Below are 27,156 nucleotides of genomic sequence, written 5' to 3'. Positions count from 1 at the left end.
TGAGTCATGATACGATATTTAAATTTTAAGCATTTTGCGATATGGTGAGTGTTGCGATACAATATATTGCAATTTTACTGTTTAATTTTGTGTCCACAAAATTAAATTCAATCAAGAATTGTTTTGTCCAATCAGAGAAAATTATCAGTGTAGACCAACAAAGTATTCAGTCAAACTGAACTGAACTGAAGTGATATCAAACATGTATGAACAACAACAATTGAGGCATTCTAACAATGCAAGTTGAAACTGTTCAAAATTAATTGTGCAACTCCTTCAGAAACTAGGAAATGAGGAATTAAGTTACTTCAAATTTGAATTAAACATTAGCAACATTGTCTGTAACGACCACCAGTTTTTTTGTCTGCAATCCCCCATTCTTCTGCTGCATCTTGCAGGAGGTGGAAGCAGGAACATTTGCTCCGTTGACTTTCATGTACTGCTCGAGTCTAGAGAACATGGATAGACTCATCCAGTCATCTGTCACATAATGAGCAGTTATAGTCACATATGAATCTACTGCCCGCGACATCCAGCGGTTTTAAAAATTAATTATCTGCCCAATAAATTAATCTGGACTGAACTCCATTATTAATGTTAATGGGTATACAAATCTTTCTCAATCTCAACAAATAACAGACCTCATTCACCAACCGTTTCACAACTATTCTGACATTCAGCGACGTTGTCTGAATTGGGATTTGTTCTTCGACAAGAACAGAATTAAACCTAGGCCTTTTTGTAGTCAGAGTTCAGACTTGGGCCATGAGGCACACACTCTGACCATCGCTCTCTCCACTGATGAATTAAATTTTTTCAAGTTTGGAGTCTGGTGTTCCTCCCTCCTTAGACTTTTCGTTTGGCATTCTTGACTAAATTCTTTGGTTAGATGTTTACCTGCTAACTAGGTTGAACTAGCACACCCTGGGATTCATCATTCTAAGTACAAAGATATGAACAATTGAGGTGTTTCTGATATTGACTTTTTCTTAGAAACCTTCTTAAAAAGTAATCAAATAAAGTTAAGTTGGTGGATGAGGACCAATGTTTTCAAAGGAAACAAGAAGGGGAGGAGCCAGCCCCTTTTCTTTCATTTCCCCTCCTCTCCTTTTTTTTCTTTCTCTATAATAATACACGGCATGCTCATGATATATTCTTCTTCACTAGCCATTGCCCTGGCTGGGCTTGGGAGAGCTTTAACTGTCAATCACGTTTATATTGGTATTGGAGCCCACCATGTTGTACTTTTCTTATCCTCCTCTTCCCAATCCCAAAATACACACACATTCACAGAGACACACACATACATCTGCCATCTCCTGAGCATCCTCTCCTCCTCTCTGTAATACAGCAGCACCATGATGCTTTAATTAGCGACTGTGGGATTTGTCTCTTGGCATCTTTTCCTCTCCTACTCTGCATTCAGGCCATTTGCTCTGATAAACCACCAAGCAGCTTGAAAGACAGCAGCACAGTACCAAGACCCACATCAGCAGTGAGAAACACTACGGCTAATGGTTTTAAGGATTGACACTGGAGCTTTTCTGAGTCACAGCAACAAAATAATCAAGGCCTGTGCATTTTCAATGCTATTACAGTGTTGACAGAACTGTTTCACCTCAAGGTTCATTCAGAGGTTGTTCTGAAAAGCTTTTGGCCGTATCACATAGTAATCATCAGCAGATTGAGTTTGCAATTACCATGGAGTAATTCTGAGCACTTCAGGGACTGCTCCTTTTTACTCTTTCAGTGTGCCCGATAAAATGCATGCTCAATATTTACGTAGTGTGCCTGAATCATATTTCACCAGAGACGGGCTAGACAATTTGGCAAAAAGTAAGTTGTGTTACATTTTGCGGAACACTAGCTTGACATACATTACACGAAGCTGTACAACTTGATGCTGTGCATCCCTAAAAAAAAACCAAATGTGTTTCAAAGGCGGAACAATTATCACATTAAAATCATACAAGTCAACCTCGCACTGCAATAGAACAAAATTTTCATGCAAAAACAGTTGTTTTTTTTAAACACTACACAATCAGCACCAACACCAGAACACTACGAAAGCCTGATTTGAGTTTTAGTGAAGTAACTTCAGCTCTAACCATGGGTTTTTGGTATCACAAAGGTGGTTCTCTTTTAATCTGGCTAGATCACGATGGCAACTCATGCTGAGAAGCTAACCTGGTCAGGAGCAGGTTATGTTCTCGATAAGAGATCAGTATCTATAAAAGCCAATAAATTGTCTTGGAAAATGGCACACCCTTTTGGAAAGATCCTCTGGACCTTGGTGCGTGGACAGTGCGAGGGTCTGTGAGGAGGACGAAAGTTTTTAGAGGCCAATAAAACCTGTTAGAATCCAAGAAGACCATCCATCCATCCATTTTCTTCCGCTTATCCGGGGCCGGGTCGCGGGGGCAGCAGGCTAAGCAGGGCATTCCAGACGTCCCTCTCCCCAGCCACAACATCCAGCTCCTCCTGGGGGACCCCGAGGCGTTCCCAGGCCAGGAGAGAGATATAATCCCTCCACCGTGTTCTGGGTCTTCCCCGGGGCCTCCTACCAGTTGGACGTGCCCGGAACACCTCTAACGGGAGGCGCCCGGGAGGCATCCTTACCAGATGCCCAAACCACCTCAGCTGACTCCTTTCGACGCGAAGGAGCAGCGACTCTACTCCAAGCTCCCTCCGGATGTCTGAGCTCCTCACCCTATCTCTAAGGCTGAGCCCAGCCACCCTACGGAGGAAACTCATTTCAGCCGCTTGTATCCGCGATCTTGCTCTTTCGGTCACTACCCAAAGTTCGTGACCATAGGTGAGGGTTGGAACGTAGATGGACCGGTAAATCGAGAGCTTTGCCTTCCGGCTCAGCTCCTTCTTCACCACGACGGTCCGGTACAACGCCCGCATCACTGCTGACGCCGCACCAAACCGTCTGTCCATCTCACGCTCCGTTCTACCCTCACTCGTGAACAAGACCCCGAGATACTATAACTCCTTCGCTTGAGGCAGTACCTCTCTCCCCACCCAGAGGGGGCAGTCCACCGTTTTCCGGCAGAGAACCATGGCCTCAGACTTGGAGGTGCTAACTCTCATCCCAACCGCTTCGCACTCGGCTGCAAACCGCCCCAATGAGTGCTGGAGGTCCCGGCTTGATGAAGCCAAAAGAACCACATCATCTGCAAAAAGCAGAGATGCAATTCTTTGGTCACCAAACCGAATCCCTTCCTCCCCCCGGCTGCGCCTTGAGATCCTGTCCATGAAAACCACAAACAGAATCGGAGACAAGGGGCAACCCTGGCGGAGGCCAACACCCACTGGGAACGTGTTTGACGTTGTGCCGAGTATGCAGACACAGCTCTCACTTTGGTTATATAGGGACCGGATAGCTCGTAGCAACGAGCCCGGTGCCCCATATTCCCGCAGTACCCCCCACAAGACTCCCCGAGGGACACGGTCGTAGGCCTTCTCCAAGTCCACAAAACACATGTAGACTGGATGGGCAAACTCCCATGCCCCCTCCAGAAGTCTCGCAAGGGTAAAGAGCCGGTCCGTTGTTCCACGGCCAGGACGGAAGCCGCATTGTTCCTCCTGAATCCGAGGTTCGACAATCGGCCGGAGCCTCCTTTCCAGCACCCTGGAGTAGACTTTTCCGGGGAGGCTGAGGAGTGTGATTCCACGGTAATTGGAACACACCCTCCGGTCCCCCTTTTTGAAAATGGGAACCACCACCCCAGTCTGCCACTCCACTGGCACTGTCCCAGACCTCCACGCGACACTGAAGAGGCGTGCCAACCACGACAGCCCAACAGTGTCCAGAGCCTTCAGCATCTCAGGGCGAATGTCATCCAACCCTGGCGCCTTGCCGCCGGGTAGCTTTTTGACTACCTCGGCGACCTCTGCCAGGGTTACTGGTGAGTCTACCCCTGAGTCTTCAGACTCTGCCTCCTCTACAGAGGACGTGTTGGCTGGATTAAGGAGTTCCTCAAAGTGTTCTTTCCACCGTCCGACGACATCCACAGGTCGGGTCAGCAGGTCTCCGCCCCCGTTGAACACAGCTTGGGCCAAGCCCTGCTTTCCCTTCCTGAGACGCCCGACGGTTTTCCAGAACCTCTTTGAGGCCGACCGAAAGTCCTCCTCCATGGCCTCCCCGAATTCCTCCCATACCCGAGTTTTTGCTTCCGCGACTGCCACAGCTGCAGCCCTTCTGGCCGAACGGTACCTGTCTGCTGATTCCAGAGACCCCTCGGCCAGCCAAGACCGAAAGGCCTCCTTCTTCGGCTTGACGGCCTCCCTCACCGCTGGTGTCCACCAGCGGGTTCTTGGGTTGCCGCCACGACAAGCACCGACGGCCTTCAGGCCACAGCTCCTACCAGCCGCATCAACAATTGCATCAACAATTCCCAACCTCACCCGGGATGTTGGAGAAATTCTTCCGGAGGTGTGAGTTGAAGACCCTGCGGACAGGGGCCTCCGCTAGACGTTCCCAGTTCACCCTCACTACACGTTTGGGTTTGCCAGGTCTGTCCAGCGTCCTCCCCCGCCACCTGATCCAACTCACCACCAGGTGGTGATCAGTTGACAGCTCTGCTCCTCTCTTCACCCGAGTGTCCAGAACATGCGGCCGCAGATCTGACGATACGATAATGAAATCAATCATCGATCTTTGGCCTAGAGTGCTCTGGTACCAGGTACACTTATGAGCAACTCTATCTTCGAACATGGTGTTTGTTATGGACAATCCATGACTAGCACAGAAGTCCAATAACAAAACACCGCTCGGGTTCAGATCGGGCAGGCCGTTCCTCCCAATCACCCCCCTCCAGGTACCGTCATTGTTGCCCACGTGAGCGTTGAAGTCTCCCAGAAGAACTACAGAGTCTCCAGGCGGTACCCCTTCCAGGACACCACCCAGAGACTCCAAGAAGGCCGGGTACTCTGAACTGCTGTTCGGTGCATAGGCACAAACAACAGTCAGAGACCTTCTCCTCGCGACTTGCAGCCGCAAAGAGACGACCCTCTCGTTCCTCGGGGAGAACTCCAACACAGCGGCGCTCAGCCGGGGGCTTGTGAGTATCCCCACACCCGCCCGGCGCCTCTCACCCTGGGAAACTCCGGAAAAGGAGAGAGTCCAGCCTCTCTCCAGGAGTTTGGTTCCAGAGCCCACGCTATGTGTGGAGGTGAGCCCAACTATTTCTAGCTGGTAACGCTCCACCTCCCGCACAAGCTCGGGCTCCTTCCCCGCCAGCGAGGTGACGTTCCACGTCCCCAGAGCTAGCCGCTGGAGCCGGGGGTCAGCACGCCCAGGTACCCGCCTTCGCCTGCTGCCCGACTCCCACTGCACCCGACCCCTATGCCCTACTCTGCGGGGGGTGGGCCCACATGTCGGCGGATCCACGTCGCTTCTTCGGGCTGAGCCCGGCCGGGCCCCATGGACAAAAGCCCGGCCACCAGACACTCGCCTGAGTGCTCCCCTCCCGGGTCTGGCTCCAGGAGGGGGCCCCGGTTTACCCGTGCCGGGCGAGGTACACTGATCTCTCGTGATCCGCTTCATAGAGGTCTTTTGAATCGCTCTTAGTCTGGCCCCTCCCCTGGGACCACTTTGCCATGGGAAACCCTACCAGGAGCTATTGCTCCCGACAACACAGCTCCCAGGATCACTGGAGCACACAAACCACGATAAGGTGGCGATTCTTTGGAGGACTCAAGAAGACTATTTATATGAAAAAAAAAAAAGAAGACTATTTATATGAAAAACAGATTCTCAGTGGGGTGAATAAGATATACATGTAAACATGTTACAGCTCATAGAATACTGATTTGAAAATGTCTATCATCAGCCTGTTTATCCAAGATAAAAGTTTTCAGTGTAACAGTGTGTGCAGCTGTCAGGTTAGAAATCAACTAGGGGTGGGCATTATGGCCCTAAAAGATTATCACAATATTTCCAGAGTATTTTTACAATAACAATATTCTAGACGATATTAAAAAATACTGAAAAATATATAGAAAAATATTTTTTAGTCTGTATAAATAAATAAAAATAATACAACAAAAGAAAAATAACCATCTTGGGGGTCCGTGGGCCCCCCTGGGAGAAAATGTTGTACATTTTATAGTACAATGCATCAATCTCGTCCACTTAATGTGGGCAAACACCTCACAGAACATTTTCACAGTCAACTTGCTTTCCACTAGGACATGGAGTAGCCAGACAGTGTTGAAGAATAGCTGGCTAGGGGGGTCTGGGGGCATGCCCCCCTGGAGAATTTTTTTCTATAAAAGCCCAAATATGGTGCCTCTCACACATTCTAATGCCACTATTCCATCATATACACTGATCTTAATCATTGCCTATTTTAATTAGTTATTGTAAAGGAGAATGAAGGTTCTTATTTGTTTTATTTAAGGCATCTTATTTTGACAGTCTTCTTGTAAATTGCTCTTATTTGCTCTTATTTTGAAAGCTGCATTTGTTTAACGACGGGAAATAATAGTAGCTTTTTGTGATTAAAACAACTTTAATAGTTAGCTAATGTTAGCTCGCGGCTAATGAACAGCATAATGCAGCAGTGTGTTTGGACTCTGGTGGGCCGCCACAGTCTGGGTGATTAATGGAAATCCTTACGCCACTACGTCAAGAAGTAGGAATGTTGCCAATATCATGATATGCATTTTTTTTACCCATAAAAAAATATACCGGTATAATCGTGAACGATACGATATGGCACACCCCTAAAATCGACAGAAGTAACTGAGAGCGCTTGGAGTGGTTAAATAAATATATTAATTCATGGATTCACATTTTCTGCCAAAATTAATTGCAAATGACGCTCCTAACGGCTCTTTATGTGAACACACAGAGCCTGAAGAGGAAAGGGTTAACTCAGAAAGTTGATAACCATCTTTGTCACTTATCTGTGACTGCGGTTGTGAAGCTAGATCAAGAGAAGATATCCTGGGTATGTTGAACTCGCTTTGTAATACAGGGCTGTGGTGTCATGGGCTTCACATGCACACTGGCCCAAACAAATATTGGTCTATACAGATGATAATTTAATTATTTTCTCATATTGTTCAGCCCTTGTTCTAATGTGTATTCTTAGAACCTACATTTGCAAACCAGCTGCACGATCACAACAAATAACTGTGTTGCAAAAATGTCATATTTTAGCAGGCTTCATCCGACAACAGGAAGGGCTGTCACCATAGTGCTGCTAATTCTCATTTATCAAGCAATCAGACTATTCAGTCTGATCTTAAAGTGGTCCCAACCAGGCAAAACTCCCAGATCTTTTCATTAAAGTATTGTCAGGACGGGTCAACCTCAATTCACATTTCAGCACTGAGTTTCAGAATAAGTGTGGTGTGGCTATTTAATACCACAATTAACAAAAGAGCAAACATTCAACTTTAGAGCAACAGACAGGATCCTAGCCAATTAGCCAGTCAATAAGTAAACAAACATGTTAGTCTGCATATCAACCACTCAGCTGGTCAATAAGCAGGCCAGCTAGGCCGAACCAGTGGCCTGTGATGATGCAGAGTGGTGGGCATCACTGCACATCGCACTGAAAGGAATAATTAGACTTAATCGCCTGGCTTTTTTGTCTATAGTGGAGTCATACTGTGAGTTCACCCAATAGTCTGTCTTTGGTTAGAATGAAGGTCAACATAATTTCCTTTCTTGAACTCCTTTCCTTCATCATTTTCTTTTTCAAAGGGGACACATCTGTCCGTGCTTATTTACTCTTTGATTACCAAGAGAGTTAATACAATGTGGCTGTGACTTCCAGAGAGGTACTGACAACAAATGGGAATACATCTGACTGACTCGCTTTATCTGGGATATGAACTTTTGGATAAGTCAGCCAGAGAGTGCCGGTCCCACTCAGTGGTGTGTGTAATAATAGCAGATGTGTCAGATCCAGAGTAGACGAGACATGTGGCAGCTCAACCTGCACTGTTAGGGAAGCAGAAGGAAAGGAACAAGATGACAGAGTACTGGGGAGGACAAGCCAAAGTGAGATGGAAAAATGAAAACAGATACTCGTGGAACAGACTGTAGCACCCCCCCACCCCCATGTTAATGATTGTGCACTTTAAGCCTCATAAGGCCTAGGCTTAAATGCCTTTGATAATCACTGTTAGTAGGCTATAGAGAATGACAGACAGTACAATATTACAAAGTGCACCGTAATTGCAGCCCTGTCAAGTACAAATCCAAATGGTGTCAGTCTCACACAGATTCAGATTTCAGTTCAAGTCAGAAAGCTAATTGGTACTGTCCTGCTCTCATAGTGATGAGTCTTCACTGTTGAGCTGCAGCTAGAAACACACAGGTGAGCTTTTACAACAGGTGTGTTATACTACCTGGGTTAGTCAGCGGATTTCAGGAACAGTATGTGTATCTTTCATGCAATTGTAATATTAGAGGTCGGAAGAAAAAGTGTGTGATATTCATTGCAATGCAGAAGTCTCAATGCAGAACAGTCCTTTTAACATCCCAGTCAGTTGTTAAAATATGTAAAAAAATAAAATAAGAAAAGTACAATGTTTTTTTCCTCCAAGTCATGAATATTGCAACAAATTCACCTGTTAGCAGTGTGGGGTCCTATCCTGGAGTTAAGTCCAACAGCTCTGACTCGGAGCATGTCCTCATGTTGAGAGTGAGTGCAATTCACAACCTTTGACATAATGCATGCCCCGTATCCTCACGCTAACCTACCTGACCAGTCAAAGTATTAATATTAGTATATGGAGCGCAGGCAAAAGTTGTGGGTTTAAAGGGGTAAAATAAATAAATATTAGTCATAATTTTAGATTTTCTCTCAAGTTTGACAATAATATGCTCAATCATCCATTGTGTATATGAATGGCCAAGCTCTACATTAAAGCACAGCATGTGAAAATAATTTCAAAATACTGAATAAAATATTTTTTTTTTTTAAAAACAGACAGTTATGCAATGTATCTGGCAGTTACCAGTAAAATGAATGATGGCTGAATCTTGCATGCTGGCGTACAGTTAGTGTCCTGACTAACTGGAACAGAACAGAGCCATCTTTAAATGCTGTTAGTAAAATCATCTTTTTCTTAAGGAAGCTCAGATCTCTTGACATCTGTAGTAAGATGCTGCAGATGTTTTTATCAGTCTGTGGTGGTAGTGTGTTGTTTTATGCTGCAGTCTGCTGGGGAGGCAGCATCAGACACAGAGATGCAAGGCGGTTGGGCAGACTGGTCTAAAGAGCTGGTTCTGTGGTTGGAGCCAGTTGGTTCTACCAAACTGACTGAATTTCCCCTCGGGGATAAATAAAGTAATTCTGATTTTGATTTTTGATGGACATGTCCTACAATCTTCTATGCTACTATCCAACAAGAAAAAGCCTTGATGTATTTACCTTTTTAATATGAATCCTTATTGTACTCTACAAGCAGAGAGGTCTGATCTGTCAGCACGGAGTGCTGCAAATTTGAATTCAAGCTTTGTAAATTGCATGAGAACATTGCTGTTAAAATGTCAATGTGAAATTTAATTGACTTTCATGCTTGACTGTGTGACACAGAAAGTTTCATGACAAATATTGATTTGTAGAGCTGGAGTGTGTATGTTTGGACAGGTTTGCCACAGGGACTGACAAAGACGTGTGTCCTTCTTCAAAATCACACAGGAAGTGTTGCTATAGTAACAAATGCTGCTTTGAGTGGGCCAGGTGTGAAGTAGCTGGTGGAGAACCAGCTCTCAGAGAAGAAAACTGGTTCAAATGCAGCATCGACTCTTTGCTTGTATCTAACTAGAACCACTTACGTCAGGGGCTGGGGGTGGATTATTGTGAATAACATGACCAATTAAAATGTGTATTATTCATTTGATTTTATTTAACTGCAATGTGATTGATAGCAGGTAGTGTGTGCTAGGTAGCTAGTTAGAGTTAGCAGGCTAGTTTTAACTTAAAGCAAAGGCTAACATTAACATCTGACGTTCAGTGTTAATAAGAACATAATCATTGTCGATAGCATTCAAGACAAGCAGCAGAAATGTGCTGTACCGGTCCTGTTTGGTGGCAATGTAGGTTCACAAAAGAAGGGGCAACATTTGAAGAGAGACAATGTAGTCTGCCATTGTTAAGCTTGAAGTTAGAGCTTATGTTTCTGGGAAAGCAGAGACATATACAGACGTACAGAGACATAACGATGTGGCTCTCTAGCACAAGTTAGTGTTTGTGTGGGTGCCAGGGTGGTCCTGGGTCGAGAACTAAATGAACCAGTATATATGGACTCCCCGATGGTTGAGTGAGTCCAGCTTCTGTCAGATGTTGCTGTAATAGTAGATATCTACAGGGGTATAGGTATAGAGAACATCCAGGCCTGGATCAGATAACTGTTGGTTTCCTGCTGTTAGACAGGACCAAAGGACAAACACATGAGTAATTACTTGCTGCTTGGTTAATTAGATGTTCAGAGGAGAAATGATGGATGATCACTCTTCTATGAATTACTTTCATATCAGGTTTGCCATAGTTTATTATCAAAAGCTTTCTTTCCATATTGTGCTTTGTATATTTAGCCATACTAACAGCTATCCGGTAGAAATGTTGGTCGCTCAGTCAAATCAGGTCAAAATTTCAATGCACCTCATACTTTGGATTTGGATCCTTTACTTGAGTATAAGTAGCAATACAACAGAATTAGATGACTTACAAGTCACTTTACTGAATAACCTGTCAGTGTTATGTTTTTATATTTTATCACATAATCATTATTGATGCATTAACATGTACACAGCGCATTAATGTTGTTGTTGGTTAACTTATGGAACTTTCATTTACGTACTCCTGGACAGTTTAATATTAAGTTTATCATATTTGTTCATCTTTTGAGTGATATAAATGCAACAATAAACCTGTAGTGTACTCCATGTGCAGCTGCAGCAGGTCTGTCTATGACAGCTGTCTCCAGAGAGCTCTCCACTGTCTGCCTGCCAGTGACACTGATGAGAGCATGTGTGTGAGAGTGCCTGAAGAGTGTGTGAGTGCTCTTCAGTTAACGGTCCGTATATGTCAGTGACAGCCTCTGGAATTGCTATCTATTACTGTTGCTATGGTGTGTGTGTGTGTGTGTGTGTGTGTGTGTGTACAACCCTGATTTCAATAAGAAGTTGGGGAAACTTTTTGATGTATATTTAGTTAAAAACTAATCAAAGACAATATATTCCATTGTTTTACCTTTTAACTCTGTTTTGCTTATTCTGCATTTGATGCCAGCGATACATTTAAGGCTGGGACAGGGCCAACAAATGACTGAGAAAGTTGTGGAACACTCAAAAAACATTCCAGGTAAACAGATTACCTGGTAACATCATTTAAAGATTCAGACAATGCATGGAAATGTTTGCATGTGAAGGGCAAGGCTTAAAAAAACAGCATTGGGTGCCCATGCCCATGTCTATCTACCTCTTATCACACAGCTGTACATTAAAAATATGCGACACGGCTCTGGACAAAAACCCACTACTGCCCACTAACATCTTGCTTTTGTCTCCAGTGGGAAAGGTCACAGGAATTTATCGGCTTCAGCTCTGATTCGGTGCAATGCTGTGACTCTTTTTAGCCATACATTCCATCCGTCTCAGTTCCAAATTAATCAGAGCCCAGTTTGAGAGAGAGACTGAATAAGTAACAGATAGAAAAAGAAAGTAAATACTTTCTGGTGCATTTGTGATGTTGAACATGACAAACAAAAACAGAAAGGCATACTCATCTACTGCCTACAGGCCCAATGAAATGTGTGTTTAACAGCACAGTTTCTGTGTTTTCTGTGTGGATTTTTTCTGAATTCCGACTTTTACGATTTTAGCACATTTTTTAATCAGTGTCTAATCGTGGTGGATTAATACATTTTGAACAATTGATTAAGAAAATATGTAAAATGTAATGAATATGAATCAATTTCAATACATGTATATGTGTGTAGCTATTACACAACTTTGGTGAAATCAAACAGGGTTACTGAAACGATGATCATCACATTATTGATGCATTTTTCATGTTGGACATAATCATCCACTGCTTTTGTTGTCCCTCTAACTCCCCATTAGTTAAGCTTTAGCAGTGGCCCAGTGTTACTGATGGCTTTGCTCTCAGAACAAATGGCATCCGGAAGTCAGGCAGATGTCAGGAATAATCCTCTAAACCACAGATACTCAACTTGCTTTGCCCGGGGACCACTTTTGCAAAAAGAGAGGAGGCTGGAGCCCAGTCAGTGAACAAACATCAATGAAATTTACTTTTACTTTAATACCTTCGTCATCCACACTAGGGATGCAACGATACAGAGTAAAATGCCGAACCGTTTGGTCTGCTCTCAAAACGACAATACGCCCTTATGGACCACCAGTTTTTTGTCCAGTTTTCTTTTTCTGAAAAGTCCATTGTATATATTGGCTGTTGCGAGTTGCGTTCTCTTGGGCATGTTCCAAAAGTGCAGTCACTGTTTTGGGCTTGATCTGCTCCCAAACCCAGGAGAGACCTGAAGCGCCGTTATCGTGACCAACAGGACCAACTCAGTGCCGTTAAGGGAGACCAACTATGTGTATTGTTCATTCATTTGATCTGTTTAACTGCAGTGTGATTGATACAGGTTAGCGGGCAAGCGCTAACAGCCTAGCATTAGCCTACAACAAATTCCAACATTAACATCTTAAATTCAGTGTAACTAAATATGTAATCGCCGTCCATAGCATCAAGGTGAGCAGCACAGATGTGTTGTACATGTCGTGTTTAGATGCCAATGTAGGCTCACAGAGCCAGGAGGAACATTTTTAAAGAGACGATGCAGTCTGCCGTTGTTGTGATTATTCTTGCCGACTGCGGCGACATATCGTAATAATAATGACGTGGCTCTCTAGCCTGTGGAAAGTTATATTATTCAGTACACCAGTGATACTGGAATTTGTTTATTGCAATATGCAGTTTTTGCTGACAAGCAAAATAAAAAGATTATTTTGGGAGAAAAAAGTTAAACACGTACCGAAACTGTATCGAAAAACCCTTACCCAAAAACCGAGGTACGGACTGTACCGTGGGTTACCTGTACCATTGCATTCCTAATCCACACACTCTTGTCACAGCATAGGACAGCTTGATACTATCTTCAGATTAGTGACAACTTTATTTGGCTCATTTTTTGTGTAGCATTACTACTAGCTAGCTAACTAGCTAAAGAGCAAGCAGCTTAACATTTAACAACTTAATGGTTCATCCACATATTCTTGTCAAAGCTTGGGAAAGCTGTGGAGGAAGCTTTGGAAAGTGTACTGTTCTGTGTGGAGTTTGCATGGTTGAAACGGTTGAAAACTGCAACGCATTTGGTGTTTCGCAAATGGAAATGATGTACGTGTTAATTTACATACAGAGCAGGGAAGTGAAATTGGATCACAAGTGGTTACTGAAAATGCATGTGGAGACGCATGCTACTGCCGGGGGAGAACACACAGACTGAGAGCTGTCCACTTGTATTTGGATCACTCAGACCACATGTTACTGATAAATGGAAACAGGGTCTATGTGTCAGCCCTGTAATAGTCTGGAGACCTGTCCAGGGTGTACCCCGCCTCTCACCCAATGTCAGCTGAGATCAGCTCCAGCCCCCTGTGACCCCACTTCAGATAAGTGGTTAAGGATAATGAATGAATGAATGAATGAATGATGTTTAAGTAACCATAGAACCTACCACTGCAAGGCTCCCTGCTGAATATAAATACATAGTTGCACCAGTTTTACCCAAGACTGATCCTTCCTAGCCATAACCCGAGAGCCAGATTTTGCCCACAGGTCATAACTGCACTAAACTGCTACATAGCCTGTGTTTTCTCTCACAAAACAAACAATCCTGTGGACCACTGTCTTCCACAGCTGCTTTTATATGCCTTTTATATACCTTGTCCAGTATTTCTCATACTGTTGCTGAGTAGACATGAGTGAATGGCAAGGTATGGACCTGACTCAGGGACACTCTGCTCCTATACTGTGCCGTGCTTGATGTGGCAGAAACCTAGACCGTGGTTAAGAGAAGCTGGAGCTGCCAGAGCGGTGATGTCACTTAGCCGTGTTGGTGGAACATGGATGTGTCTGACTGTATTAAAATCCGAAGTAACCAAATAACATTTATGTCAAGCAAGTAAGCCTCATATCCGTGCTCTTGGTGAGGAACTGTTTATATTATATTTCCTCATGAAACTGCTCACAACAAGCTTTGTGGATTATTTGAAGTAACCGATTATGATTTCTGGGAAGAGAGGTCGTTGGGTTTTGAGGTGAACTGTCACTTTTAAAAGTACTGCGTACAAGTCATGCTCTGTGAATGATTGCTCACTCAGTTTAATTCGACTAAGCAGTGCTTGGCTTCAGGCTAAGGCCTGCAATACTGATACTAGGCCTGCAATACTAATACTAATACTAAGCCAGCAAAGACGGGTCCAAAGATAGGGCTACCCCAATTTAGACTGCTAACTCATGGCTAAGCCTGTGGCTAAAATAATTTCGTAGTCTGTGTGAAAAGTCTTTATCATGCTTTTTTTTAGTCACAAAAAGAATCTTTAAGAGTTGGATTTTTTAGTATCTGGCATTTTTTTTTGTGCATCATCAGGGCTCCTCTCTGCCAACCCAATGAGTGTTGAGTGCATTTGAGCATTTGAGCTTAATTAGAAAGTTACTTAAAAATCCTCATCATGGTAATGACTTCAGAGATGCCAATATTTGAGTGGAGCTGCTGGGATGTCTTTTCTTTTCCCAGCTTGAGTGAGATGACTTGGTTCTGCTGCTAAACAGCAGAATCACAAATATCAGTATGTGACGATATGGATATGTGAGGATGTATGCTTTTAGAGTAAAAGTACTACTTGAATATATGTTTAATGAACTTGCTCAACGATCTACCCAGGTATGTGTAAGAGAAAGTTGAGGACACGACCGAAAGGTGTTTGCTGTCTCCATGCATGAGGCTGTTTCTCACCATCCTGCTGTTAGTGATGTTAGCTAGGTTCATACTGCCCCAGCAAGGTGTGTGCATGCGCACATTTTTGCATAATTGCATCGTGCATGCAAGCTTGTTGTGTTTGAATGAAATAGACATTATTCTTTCATTTAGCCAGTTCTACTTATGAAGAGACAGCTGTGCGAGCACAGGATTGGTTCAGATGCCATGGGACCAAAAAAGTTACATTTATTACAGGACTCTCACACATCCCTCTATCCCTCCACATTAAAGTTTATATTTGTAAAGATAATATAATCTACAGCGCGTACAGTATAACCTCCCAGATGACTAAATTGCTAGCAACATGTGCTGACTCTTGAGATTAGCACAACCAGCTGACTGACTGTCAGTAAGTACAAATATAATGGTGAAGCTGAAAGAGTGGCCTACAGGATTGCAGTCAGCTACAACAGCAACAGAGAGAACTGTGTATAAGACGAGGAGTGTGCCGTTGCTGCAGCACTGTTGTAGGACATGATCGTAAACACATTAAGCAGTATCCCGCAGACGTTCTGTTCCCCTGGTTGATAAATGCTTTGCTTGTTTCAATAAAACCAAGGTGGAACTAACTGAAACACAAGTTGTGTATTTTTTATTCCATTGCTTGTTGTGAGCTGTTAGTGTTTGGAAAAGTGTTTATTGAGTATTGTAAAGTGTAATACAAAAGTATTTGAAAATTTTTGGGTGGGCAAAATGTTCCCTCGGTCCGCAGCAGGAGCATTGTGTCTGTCTCTAACACATGCACTGCTGTCTGTTCAATAAAATTAAAAAAGAAACCAGGGATGTCAGTGATTAATCGATTATCAGTTAAACGACGTTAATCATTTAAGCAAAAATACGGAAGTTCTCATTGTTCATCATGTACATTTATGAAGTTATAATCCATATTATGATGCCAATGTTTCATATTGTCTTGAAAGAACTTCTAGCCCACATCACAACTAGTGATTGCAGCCCGCACAGTGTGTGTCTTCATTCTGATTGAATGTGTTTGTAATATATGTGCATATCGTCTCTCTGTCTTAGATATCTGGAGTCTCGGCGTGATCCTGTTCATGTTGGTATGTGGCCAGCCCCCTTTCCAAGAAGCTAACGACAGTGAGACTCTCACCATGATCATGGACTGTAAATACACTGTACCAGCCCACGTCTCTGGCGCCTGCAAAGAGTGAGTGACACATACACAACACGACAGGACCACTGACCTGCCCGGTCTACTCCTAGGGCCTTATGATGTCTATGTTCCGATTGCTCAGTTTGTTGGATGACTTCGTTATCTCAGAGGGCCTGCTTACCGTGACAACAGGCTCCAACAGTGATCTTCACTTTTTCCAGCATTCCGAGATCGGAGAATAAAGTGGTCTCCTCACAATTTATTTTGATTTCTTTGTTAATAAGGGACACAGGCTATGTGTTTTGTACATCCTGTGAATACGATCCAATAAATCTAGTCTTCGATTATGTATTTTGTGCATACTCTGTCAACACCTTATTTTGAAAAGCACATATAGTCGTATGTTTGTCCTGGGCATGTTTAGAGAATTTAAAGGTCAGAAACAGGGGGGTGGTGGCTGGTTTGATTCAGAAACATCAGTTGTTTCCTCTAGTTAAAAACGGAGCAGATTGAAGTCTCGATGAGAAGAGCAGATGTAGTAACGCTTATCTGAATTTCTCATCTGAATTTATTTTTTACCTTTTCTTACACTGTCTGATTGAATTTACTTGCTAATGGCCCCTGCATGTGGAGGAGCTGAACATCACCCTTGGTGAAACACACAGAGCACGGGACAGAAGCAGTGTGCCCGTAAATGGTTTAGCATAACGGCATTGTTTTTTCATTCATTCAATCATATGGCCCTACTCTGGAAATAGACATAGAACAATATGGAAGTGGTGGTTTGTTGCTGGTGTTGGCTGCCATGTCCCAGTGTGTTTATGTTCTTCTCTCTGTGTGTGGGGCTTCTGTAATTGCAGTTTGGAGAACAGCACATTACATGACACAGACATGGCCTCTTGTCTAGAGCCTGTAACCATACTGCAGTTACTGTAGCCTGATCAGTGTGGAGCTCTGGTTGTTGATGTCACACAGTTGATAATAAAGTGAATTTGAAATAAACAATAAAACTGAGTGATCGGACCTCACAAGCATCTGATAATGATTGTGTAAAAACCACTTCATATCGTGTCCAGAATACAACGCTTACTAACTTTAGTGCCATATTCAGCAGTCTCGTTGTAACACAATCCCATCAGTCAGTGGAATTTACCCTTCCAGTGACAATTTTTTATCCAAAGTTATGTACATCTGAGAGCTCATGCAACATGAGCAAAGATCTAACCAGAAGACACAAGTCAGTCTGTGCCATGGGGTTAAGTTTGAATCCAATATGACTTGGGTGCTCTCAGCCAATGTACAGAGATAAGCGTGCATAGAATCATTTTTTTCCATTATGTTTGAATGTGTTCAGTAAAGTCTTTAGTCTCTTCTCAGATGTAAATGGTCAGATGGAGTTTGGTAAATCGTTCCTCCACCAGGGAACTACAGAGGAGGAGAGTCTAGCTGGTGACATTGGGCCCTGTAGTGGCTGAAGAGCCAGACCTTTCATTGGAACATCGTAGTGAGCGGGAGGGTGTGTGAGTTTAGGTAGGCACGTGGTGTATTACTTGCTGTTTTGAATTGGTTGCAGGCAGCAACTGGGAGCCAGTGGAGGGATATGCACAGCGGGCTGACGTGCTCTTTTGGGCTAGCTGGAGACCAGACGCGCCAGCGCATTTTAAATTCTCTGCAGAGGGTTGGAAGTGCATTGAGGAGGCCAGGAGGGAGATGCAGTTGTGGATTTAGCCGGGACACTCCAAAACTGAATACTATTCACAAATCCAGATTTTGTCCGTTTATACCCCTCCAGTTTTTTTAGGCTTTCAAAGACGTGGTCAAGAGTTGATCAGGTAATTTTCCAGGTCTGGATACTGCTGATCTGCAAGGTCGTCTGTTCAAGCTGTTTAAAAACTTTCCTGGGGCATTATAAGGATCGGTAATGGTAATATGCAACAGGTTTTGCAATGTTGCATTCAATGTCCTTTGACTCAAAGTGTGCAGTGGACTCTGATGGCTAGAAATGAGTCACATGACGTCCAGCGCGCTATGGTTGGGACACATTGTGCTATGGCGGTTTTTATTCATTTTATATTCAAACACAATCAGTCATTCCTCGACCAATCTTCTCGGCTCTTTGTTTGGATGGAAATCATGACTCATCATGTTTCAGTCAACATTCAGTGTTTGAGACCTGCCTGCACACATCATGAGAAATATCTAATAATAGCACTGCGTAGTAATTATGTTTCCATTAGCAACCCCCTCTTAGCCATTGTTTAATTAATTACTGAATCAGTTCACACTAAATAATAGATTATTAAGCAGTCCGTAACAATGCAGTATGTCCCAACACATTGGAACATGTTTTTGTACTGCACAGGTAATAATGCTCATTACTATATATTTAGTTACAGAAAATATTGGGTTGTTTTTTTATCATTTATTTTTGATCGATGTCTTAATCTGTTAACCTGTTAGGTGTTTATGCAAATTTGTTTAAATGCCACTAATTTTTAAATTAATTTTGATTCATTAACGCAGCTTGTGTTATGATAAACCTTTGCCCAAAGTTGGGACGGCAACTCGCCGCAGTGGATAAAGAAGAATGTGTTTTAGAATGAAAAGTTGAGCAACAAATCCTGCATTTAAAGTTACTGTCGATGTGAACCGAGCTACCACCAGACTTTATCTAATCTTAAATACCATTCGTAAGCTACATTTGGAAGATACACAACTTGAAGAGTGCGGGAGCTGGGGCGGTGTATGACTGTTCACTGGAGACTGTAGGACTTCATTCACAGTTGCCTTTGGGTGACAGTGCATTTTTATTTTATTTTGACCAATACTGAGAAACAGACATTATGCCGAATGGCGACCATATTTTATATCAGCAATTGAATGATTAATTTTTTCTCTACATCAATATTATGATGGTGGCTTAACATTTGACACCCAGGCAGGAGACTGACAAGCCATTGCTAACTGTTATGCTAAAGCTGCTAACACAACTGAATAGAAGGAAAACAATTTAGCAAGGTCACCTAAAGAAAATAGCTGGGAGTGCTTCAGCCAAACAAGTTTAGGCTTAAATGTAGAGCAGAGTGTAAGATTGACAATTGCGATTTAACTTTGGACAGTCATGCAATTAATTGTTTAAATCATTTGACAGCCCTAATGAAAACAGACCCTTAGACTTTTTCTGGCATTACTCCCCTGACTGTCAGGACAGCATGAAAAGATATGCCCTACTCTGAAGCTCAACCCAGGCACAGAAACACGGCAGCAGAGATCTCATTTGGTCCAGGCCCTGCAGACCAATCAGATCCAGTAGCTGGCACAGACTTAAACCCTTCAAGCAGTTTGAGCAGCCCAGCTGCAGAACAGCACGGCCCAACTACACACAGAAACACATGCTCCACACTCAACACAAGTGAAGCAGTTTGGCAAATAAATTAGCAGCTGCATAATTAACCATGTGTGTTAGTAAATCATGCTCTTAATTTTGTACTAATTAATTCTCTCAAGATACACTGGGGTCATTTTATAAGCAGTATAAATGAACAGCTTTTCCAACAACTGTTGCCAGGTTTAATCAAGAAAATATTCATTATAGCCACACCAGACCACAGACTTTAGTGTCCATCATTCACCTCATTGTCTACATTAATCCTGAATATCACAACATTTAAATTGCTGGCTCAGAAGAGCTGCTGCAGAACTGTTTGTAAAGTCACACATATCCTGGATATTAACATTAGACAAACTGTCAGATACGAAGCCACTGTTATTTAAGTTCAGCACTCATGTGCTTTTGAATTGATGCAATGGGTAAAGAGTGGATTTCATAGGCATGAGCAATGGCATCAGAGCCCCTGCATTCACCATGTTGTGAAGGCCAATTCTTTATTTCCACACTCGCTGCACACCAGAGTATTTTTAGACACAGGAAATAAACGCTGATCTCCTCTGAGTCCAACAGAGATCTGACTAGATTGAAGTGCTAAGCTGAAGCAGCTGTGAGCAGTCTGATGGGCTTTACGTCAGAGCAGAGGAGAGACATAATCAACCATTTCCAGATGCTAGGTGTGGATTTGGTCATAAATGACAAAGGAGGTGGGATGCTGGTGCCGCAGAAAAGAGGCAAATACAAACCAAGATGTCGCCCTTTTAGGTTGTGATGCACCACAACCAGTGGTTTAAGTGCCTAGGCTCAGAATGTCACTAGTCCCTTCAATGACAAATTAATACAATTTATCACAGAAAAAAGTTGTCCAAGCCATGATTTTACGAGCAGGAAACCTCTGGTATCAGTGCTTCCTCCTGATAACATTGCAGGCAGAAGATCTGAAGATCTACTGGATTTCCCCTCGGGCATAAATGAAGTAATTTTGATTTGATTTGAATTTTGATCTGGTTTTCTATAGCCACTATGCCCATTCCATATTTTAATATTCTTGCATGTGGAACTTTTTCTCTACATAAGAAAGTTATCGGATGCAGAAACAAATAAGGCAGACTTTAATAAAACATCCCTCATAATCATTCAACTATATAGTGAAATAGCTGGAGCATTTGTGTGACTGGTACAGTTTTGTCCATTAAAGGGTCCCTGTGAAGGTTTCTGGTAAACAAACTACACAGACTTTACGTAACAGCACAACCAGGACTGGATGTTAAATATCTATATTTGATAGTCCTGAGCCCTGTACTATGAAGCCAGTTTAACATACCCAGGATATCTTTTTGTTATCTAACAACTTGTTAAGCCTAACAAGATAAGTGGTATCACGCAGGTGGCTATCAACTTTCTTAGTTAACCCAGGCTTTCCTCTTCAGGCTCTGTGTGCTCATGGAATTGCCATTTGACTCAACTACCGGAAAGACTGATCTTGTTCCACCCACTTCTATTAAAAATATGAATAGATATTACAGCTAAAATCAATACTGTTGCTGAAAATAAGATATGCAACAAAGTCTGGCAGAAAATTACAAGTGTGAATTCATGAGTAAATATATTATTTAAACACTCCATGTGCTCTCAGTGGGTACCATTCATTTCTAACCTGAATGATGCACACCACAGCACACCTACAGTTACAATCTGACACAGCACATTTGAACATTACATTTATGAACTGGATTTATATCTGAAACTGTCCCATAATGAAGCTTTTTTGCCCACTTCAAAAATAAATTATTTTGAGACCTATTATCTTAGATTAACAGGCTAACAATGGACATTTTCAATCAGTAGTACTGGGCTGTACTACTGACACTTTAAAATGGACATCATATAATAATAATAATAATAATAATAATAATAATAATATAAAACGGACATCATATGATAATAATATAATAATATCGTAAGTATTGACGTACCGGTATGCTACCTTATTTTTTTTTTTACAAGAGTCATTTTAGAGATTCTGGGGGTAAACAACTTCACACATCACGTGACGTTGTGCATGCTACAACGTCGGGTAATGCAATACATATAGTAACCCTGCTGTCACTGCAAGACTAATGTTATGACTCAGCATATTTACATAAATATCTCCTTCTTTCAGCTGAGAATTTGTATGGTAAATGGTAAATGGACTGCACTTGTAGCGCATTTATCCAAAGTGCTTTACACTGCAGACTGGGCTCATTCACACACACATTCATACTGGTGGCAGAGGCTACCAGGGCACACTGGTGCCACCTGCCACCATTGGGAATTCATTCACACACTGATGAACGCAGCATCAGGAGTCATTTGGGGTTCAGAATCTTGCCCAAGGATACTTTGACATGAAGGCTGCCATGGTCAGAGATCAAACCACCAGCCATCCGTTCAGTGAGCGACCAATCTACCAACTGAGCCACAGCCGCCCCACAGATTTACTCTTGACTAGTGTGAAACGCTGTTTCTAAAGGAGTTGGAGGCTTTCTAACCGATTTCAAGCTGAAACTCAAAACCAAAATCTGGGCTCAAGCTATTTAAACATATTTTGATAAGGATCTCTTAGATATTTTGAAATGGCAACAAATGTTTTTTCTATACTGCAAGCTATATCAGGTTTATTTATTTACTGGCCGATCTAGAATAACGATAATATGTGCATGGTACCTTTTCATTTTCATCTTGTGACATCCCAAATAGTTCCGTTATATTATTAAAATTCATGGACTTTATGGGACCGTTAAGTAATACCAAATAATACAATGGTACACTGGACACTGGTTTCTTTTAAGGTTTCATTGTTCGGCCCTACTGAAAAACATGCTGCACCACTGTTAGCCCAGAATCTATCTGGAGAAGAGGAAATGGCATACTACACCTATCAAAGGACTTCTCAGTGCTTCCTTTGGTTTAGTACAAAGGGGTAGAATCACAGAATGGTAGCTGACATGCAGTCGGTGTGAAGATACAATGTGTTGACCAGGAGGTGTACTTGCAGTATATGTAGAACTGCTGACACAGCTGAAAATAAATGTTAACATTTAATGAAAAAAGGGTGTTTGTTCAGTTTCTGCTCCCAGTGTTGGAATGATAGCAGGAGGAGCTGGCAGTGCAGAGTGCTGTTTGATAGGCAGGGAGCTGCAGACGAGGTGAGCTACTCAGTTAAATGGCTAAGTGTCTTGTATTTGACCTTTGCCAAAGAGTCAGAGGCCTGTAAGCGATGAGGTAAGAGGGACAGGTTAGCCTTTGACCATCTGCCAGTAATTATGAATGTATGTTTGGCTCAGTTTTACAGTAATAAAGGTCAAGTTCCAAGTCAATGGAATTTTCTCTCCATTTGTTTCTTTCTGCATGTGAGTGGATGTCTCTATTTCCTCTTCACTCAACAAAATACATTTACACACTTCAATTAATTAATCAAATTCACTCACTTTTGCAATACCACACCCTCCTCCTTCAGAGCTTTATTTGCTTTTGTCCTCCTTGGGGCGGCTGTGGTTTGGTTGATAGAGCGGCCACTCACTGATCGGAAGATCGGTGGTTCGATCCCTGACCATGGCTTACGATGCTGCATTCATCGGTGTGTGAATGAAAATGGCTGGTGGCACTGTTTACGGTAGCCTCTACCACCAGTATGAATGTGAGTCAGTCTGTAGTATAATACACTGCTCAAAAAAATAAAGGAAACACTAAAAATAACACATCCTAGATCTGAACGAATTAAATATTCATATTAAATACTTTGTTCTTTACATAGTTGAATGTGCTGAGCGGAGTCACACTCAAAATTAAAGTGGAAAAACACACTACAGGCTGATCCAACTTTGATGTAATGTCCTTAAAACAAGTCAAAATGAGGCTCAGTTGTGTGTGTGGCCTCCACATGCCTGTGTGACCTCCCTACAACGCCTGGGAATGCTCCTGATGAGGTGGCGGATGGTCTCCTGAGGGATCTCCTCCCAGACCTGGACTAAAGCATCTGCCAACTCCTGGACAGTCTGTGGTGCAACGTGGCATTGGTGGATGGAGCGAGACATGATGTCCCAAATGTGCTCAATTTGATTCAGGTCTGGGGAACAGGCGGACCAGTCCATAGCATCAATGCCTTCGTCTTGCAGGAACTGCTGACACACTCCAGCCACACGAGGTCTAGCATTGTCTTGCATTGGGAGGAACCCAGGGCCAACCGCACCAGCATCTGGTCTCACAATGGGTCTGAGGATCTCATCTCGGTACCTAATGGCAGTCAGGCTACCTCTGGCGAGGTCTGGCTGTGCAGCCCCCCAAAGAAATGCCACCCCTCACCATTGCTGACCCACTGCCAAACTGCACCGCCAGCATTCAAAAGTGACCAAAAAATCAGCCAGAAAGCATAGGAACTGAGAAGTGGTCTGTGGTCACCACCTGCAGAACCACTCCTTTATTGGGGGTCTCTTGCTTATTGCCTATAATTTCCACCTGTTGTCTATTCCATTTGCACAACAGCATGTGAAATTGATTGTCAATCACTGTTGCTTCTTACGTGGACAGTTTGATTTCACAGAAGTGTGATTGACTTGGAGTTACATTGTGTTTAAGTGTTCCCTTTATTTTTTTTGAGCAGTGTATAAGTGCAGGCCCATTTTCCATTAGATTTTTATCTCCAGGGATTCAAATAAATGTTTGTAGAACACCCACCACCCCCCATCAGCGCAGAGAAACACTTTGTCACAGCCGTGTGGTCATGGTGATGGTGTGGACTGTTTTTGAGCCAATCACAACCAAACAGGACAACATGCTCCTCAATTTCCTGTCATTTCTGTTCAAACATATAGAGTACACACAGACACAGACACACACAGACACACACAGACACACACACACACACTCAACCTCCTCCTCTGTATTTGCCCCACACACATCCTTGACATAGAGAGGTTTACAATAGAACATAGTGATGCCTAATGTGATGCAAATTTTACTCTCGCTGTCCTTTTCACACACTAGCACTTCCTCTGAGACTGTGCACTTGCTTCTATACACTTCTTGACAATGATGGACAAGACAGCAATTTGTAGGAAAGCAATAGTGTGACACATGTTCACAAGGTTTGAAGTAACAAGTTCTGATATTCAGTTTATCTCACTCCATCAGAACCTAAAGGGCTGGTCTACATTACAGTTTACAGCCTCGCTAACACTCAACCTCAAGCCAAGTTTCAGCCTCCTAGGACTAAAACTGTGGCTGCTGAAGTGTGGAGTTGGTGCTGCAGTTGAAATATGATGTACAGATTGTCTGTATATATTTAGTATAAGTCCTTTTTAACATCTAGCCAGGGACAACTGCTGACAGTGAGCTTTGTAGTCGAACTCAGGCTTACCAGCATCACTCTGACTTCCCCCCTTTCCTGTCTACCATCAGCTGTACTATCTAAAACAGGCTATCATTTACAATGAATAATCATGAATTTATGTCAGTGTGTGTCCATACAGTTGTGTGTGTGTCCACATCCAGTTTAATTTGACATGTGATGACAGGGTTTTCCTTCAGTGTGCTGATAGTATGTCCTGCCCTGCTGCCTGCAGTCCTCAGGGAGCCCAGCTTGCTCTGACTAATCTTCAGCATGACTGACAGGCAGCAGGGCACTGCTCTCTCATGGTCTGCTCACTTTAGCACCAGTCTACTTGGGGAGTGGATAGAGATGGAAAAAGTGAAGCCATAATGAGCTGGAACGATCAACTCTAGTCTGTGTCAATATGTAGGTGGTAGGGAAGGGAATAATTAATCGAAGATTGATTAATGGTCGTTAAGAATTTGGTGTTACGTGGAATTTTAAACCGATCTGTGTATTTTTTAATTTTCTTCTATGACGGCATATCGGTACTCATTGAACTGAAACATGCCAGTTCTGTGCCCGTACGTCAATAAGCCAGTAAGCTGAGAATTAAGGTGGATAAAGCTACAGATTGCAAACTGAAAGTTAAAGTAGCATTTATAAAACACACAGAAATACTACTAGGTTTAATTTGATCAAAAACTTTTTTTAAAACACAAAATACATTTAAATATGGAGATTAATGTGAAAACTAACCTCATGCCTCTTCAGGTGCTAAAACATTGAACTCCTTGGCATTATCTTTACAGTATAATCTCACTTGATATAGTATTACTTTCGACAAGAAGTCTCTTTTCGTTCTTTCAAAATAAAAGCGTCTGTTATCAAAACAGGTTTTTGCATAGTACTGTATCTTTTATTTTGCCCATGTAAGCATGTTTTTACACATACTGGAGTATGTGTAAAAACTCACAGCAAGAGGGCCGCAGGTTCCACTCTGGCCTGCAGCTCTTCTGTGTGGAGTTTGCATGTTTCAGCGTGGGTTCTCACCAGGTCCTCCGGCTTCCTCCAACAGTCCAAAAACATACAGCTTATGTTTAATTGGCAACTCAAAATTGCCCATAGGAGTGAATGAGAGAGTGATTGTCCGTCTCTATGTGCCAGCCCTGTGATAGTCTGGCGACCTGTCCAGGGTGTACCCACCTCTCGCCCAATGACAGCTGGGATCGGCTCCAGCCCCCCGCGACCCGAATGCGGATAATCGGTTAAGGATTATGAATGAATGAACGAATGGACTATGTATAAAAACATAGCAATTAATCAATTTGGCAGGTTCCTTCCAAACGCCTGTCACTAAAATGTACCATGTCACAAACATCGCATTCCAAAAAGCTTTGTGGTTGTATATGTGGTCATAATACAGTATGTTGGCTGCTGTTGTTCAATGAAGACGGCCACCCACTGTCAGGCCTGACAGTCATAAAACATGTAGAGATTTTAGTCTCCTCCCAGATGATGTTTAAGTAAGTTACCTGCGCTGTTTTCTTTTATGCAATGTTTGTTTGTCCACTTGAGGATGAGGATGGCTTATAGGATGGCTTAAATCTAGATGCATGATGCTTTTTCCTCTGTAATAACTTTAGTCTTGCCACTAGAGTCCATGTCACATCTAATCCTATTAATGTTCATCTCATCTTTCAACAGTATCATGTGTGTTGAATTTAAGCTCCCAACAGACCAGCTGTAGTTTCAAGTGCTCAGCTCTACATCATACACCGTACTACACACCATATTCACTACCGCCATCTGTTCTTACTCGACCTACAGCGTGTCGAACCAACTAAACAGGTTAGATTGTATCTGAACAACAAGTCCTGGTTCAGCAGTTGAAACATTGGCTTCACTCAAAACAAAGTTTACACCCAGGGAGACCAGAGGCACATTTACTAACTTTTCCTCAGTTTTTTTTTTAGTACAGATGTCTTGTCCCGTTCCTAAGAAGCAGTACTAGTGCCAAGTCGTGCATACTTTTCATGGATCAGTATCAGTTCAAATGGAGCTGAAGATCTGATCCTTGCTTCAGCCTGCTCGTGTTGCAGCATGCTGCTCTCCTGTACGTGAGCCGGGCAGCTTCTCACTTTTAGTCAACACTTTCACCAGTTAAAAAGACAAATGTTGTTGCAATTATAACCATGATCATATTGTATAAATGTTGCATTCTACAGCCAAAGGAATTTAAAGTTAGGGTTAGAAATATGGCAA

The 27,156-nt window shown here is 42.7% G+C and overlaps 1 protein-coding gene across 1 annotated transcript in view; it reads left to right on the top strand.

Annotated features, from left to right (window-relative positions):
- snrka (SNF related kinase a) overlaps window positions 1-27,156 on the top strand; it is a 45,860-nt gene that overhangs the window by 5,350 nt on the left and 13,354 nt on the right. Inside the window, exon 3 of the mRNA XM_059339363.1 lies at window positions 16,063-16,204. Coding sequence (XP_059195346.1) covers window positions 16,063-16,204 — 142 coding nt within the window. The remainder of the gene's footprint in view (window positions 1-16,062; window positions 16,205-27,156) is intronic.

This window comes from Centropristis striata, chromosome 8 (assembly GCF_030273125.1).
Source record: "Centropristis striata isolate RG_2023a ecotype Rhode Island chromosome 8, C.striata_1.0, whole genome shotgun sequence".
Lineage (NCBI taxonomy): Eukaryota > Metazoa > Chordata > Actinopteri > Perciformes > Serranidae > Centropristis > Centropristis striata.
This window is presented reverse-complemented; position numbering and strand designations above follow the sequence as displayed.